Here is a 1,722-nt window from a genome sequence, read left to right on the forward strand (position 1 = left end):
GTTTTATTTGTTTTAGGTTTCATCCCGATCAGACGCAGGAGTTTTTTGCTGCCAAAAAAAAGAAAAGTGACGGCTGGAAATGTGCAGTAAGAGCCGCCTACACATTTATCACATATCAGAGACTGATAAGGATATTTACATTAGATTAGAACGTTATTCTACACAACACTACATGGAAATATGTTTAAAACCTTCCCTGTCTTGAACTGTCTGACAGATATGCTCAAAGACATTCAGCCGCAGGCCTCACCTGCAGGAGCACATGATCCTGCACACGCAGGACCGGCCGTTCAAATGCACGTTCTGCGATGAGTTCTTTAAGTCCAGGTTTGCAAGGCTGAAGCACCAAGAAAAATATCACTTAGGTGAGATACATACAGTATCAAGAATACCTTTTATTTTCCTTGTCCAAATGCTTTTCTACTTTACAGATTTCATTCTAAAAACCAAAAAAAGTAATAAAAAAAACAACAATCTCTTACTGACTCCACAGCTCTCATTATAAACAGCTACTCCCATTTTAGTGTTATTAAAAAGTGTTGGATTAGAATAGATTCTTTTGTTTTTTTTCCCCCCATGCACAGGTCCGTTTCCCTGTGAGATCTGTGGACGTAAGTTCAATGACACCGGCAACAAGAAGAGGCACATTGAGTGCACACATGGGGGCAAAAGAAAGTGGACCTGCTTCGTTTGTGGGAAATCAGTGAGGGAAAGGTACAGTTTGATCCCGGTTTCTCTGTGATTTGCACAATATTAAATATCCAGTTACAATAAACATGTGGATAAACAATTATCATGATGATGTGGATTAGGATTTATCAACAATTTCCTCATTCCATACTACTTAACCGCATTCCTACCTCTTTCTGTGAGCTGGTTTACTGAAAGTTAATGTTTTTAAAGCTGAAATCAGGAAAATGTTTTCTGTTTTACAAAGATGATTTCCTCAACCTCTATTTCTGTTACCATAGTAACATTCTCCCCAGAGTTAACGTTTGTATTCTTCAACGAATTCTGAGTTTACCCTGTTGGTCCCCCCTTGTAGCCTCGTGGTTTTATTTTTTGATTTAGTTACAAGATTTTTCTCCTAGTTCTTGTACGAACTGTAGGAAGGAAATCATTTACTAGGTTTTAAAAACATAGCTTGTCCTTTTGACAAGAATCCAATTGAATTTAATTCACAGATAATTAAATATTTATAAGGGGAGGGTTCTCAGACCGTGTACCTCTCATATTCAGAAAGTTACCTTTATAAGCGCTACCGCTTCACCTCATAGTCCATCACATACACCCAGACCTTAACTCTAACTAAGGTTAGAGTCTGGGCTGCTGGCAGCAGAGCAACAATGAGATCTTATGAGGTTTTCCTACGGCTAGGAAATATATCGAGATTTTAAAAATATCAAGATGTTTTTATAGATGGCATAGAGTCTATATGGTTTGTATCGAGATGGTTTATGTTTATAAGTGCTAGTAAGTGGTCATGATCTCATATCTACTGCTGTTTGTTAGAAAATGGGCCTGTGGGACATTTAGGATAAAGTTTCAATTTAGAAATGTCTTTTATAATGAAGTTATGGAAAGAAAAACCTATCCAAATAAATAAAATATATTGGCATACAATTTAAAAATATTGAGTTAGTGTTTGTTAATTTACATCCCGGAAGGAAGGAAGGAAGGAAGGAAGGAAGGAAGGAAGGAAGGAAGGAAGGAAGGAAGGAA

The 1,722-nt window shown here is 37.2% G+C and overlaps 1 protein-coding gene across 3 annotated transcripts in view; it reads left to right on the forward strand.

The window, feature by feature from the left end:
* zbtb41 (zinc finger and BTB domain containing 41) overlaps nucleotides 1-1,722 on the forward strand; it is a 15,787-nt gene that overhangs the window by 7,992 nt on the left and 6,073 nt on the right. For all 3 annotated transcript variants that reach the window (XM_015371357.1, XM_015371359.1, XM_015371356.1), the window contains 3 exons: nucleotides 17-86; nucleotides 218-365; nucleotides 585-714. In XM_015371357.1, the coding sequence (XP_015226843.1) occupies nucleotides 17-86; nucleotides 218-365; nucleotides 585-714 (348 nt within the window). The remainder of the gene's footprint in view (nucleotides 1-16; nucleotides 87-217; nucleotides 366-584; nucleotides 715-1,722) is intronic.

The sequence above is a fragment of the Cyprinodon variegatus genome, unplaced genomic scaffold, assembly GCF_000732505.1.
Source record: "Cyprinodon variegatus isolate N-32 unplaced genomic scaffold, C_variegatus-1.0 Scaffold57, whole genome shotgun sequence".
NCBI lineage: Eukaryota > Metazoa > Chordata > Actinopteri > Cyprinodontiformes > Cyprinodontidae > Cyprinodon > Cyprinodon variegatus.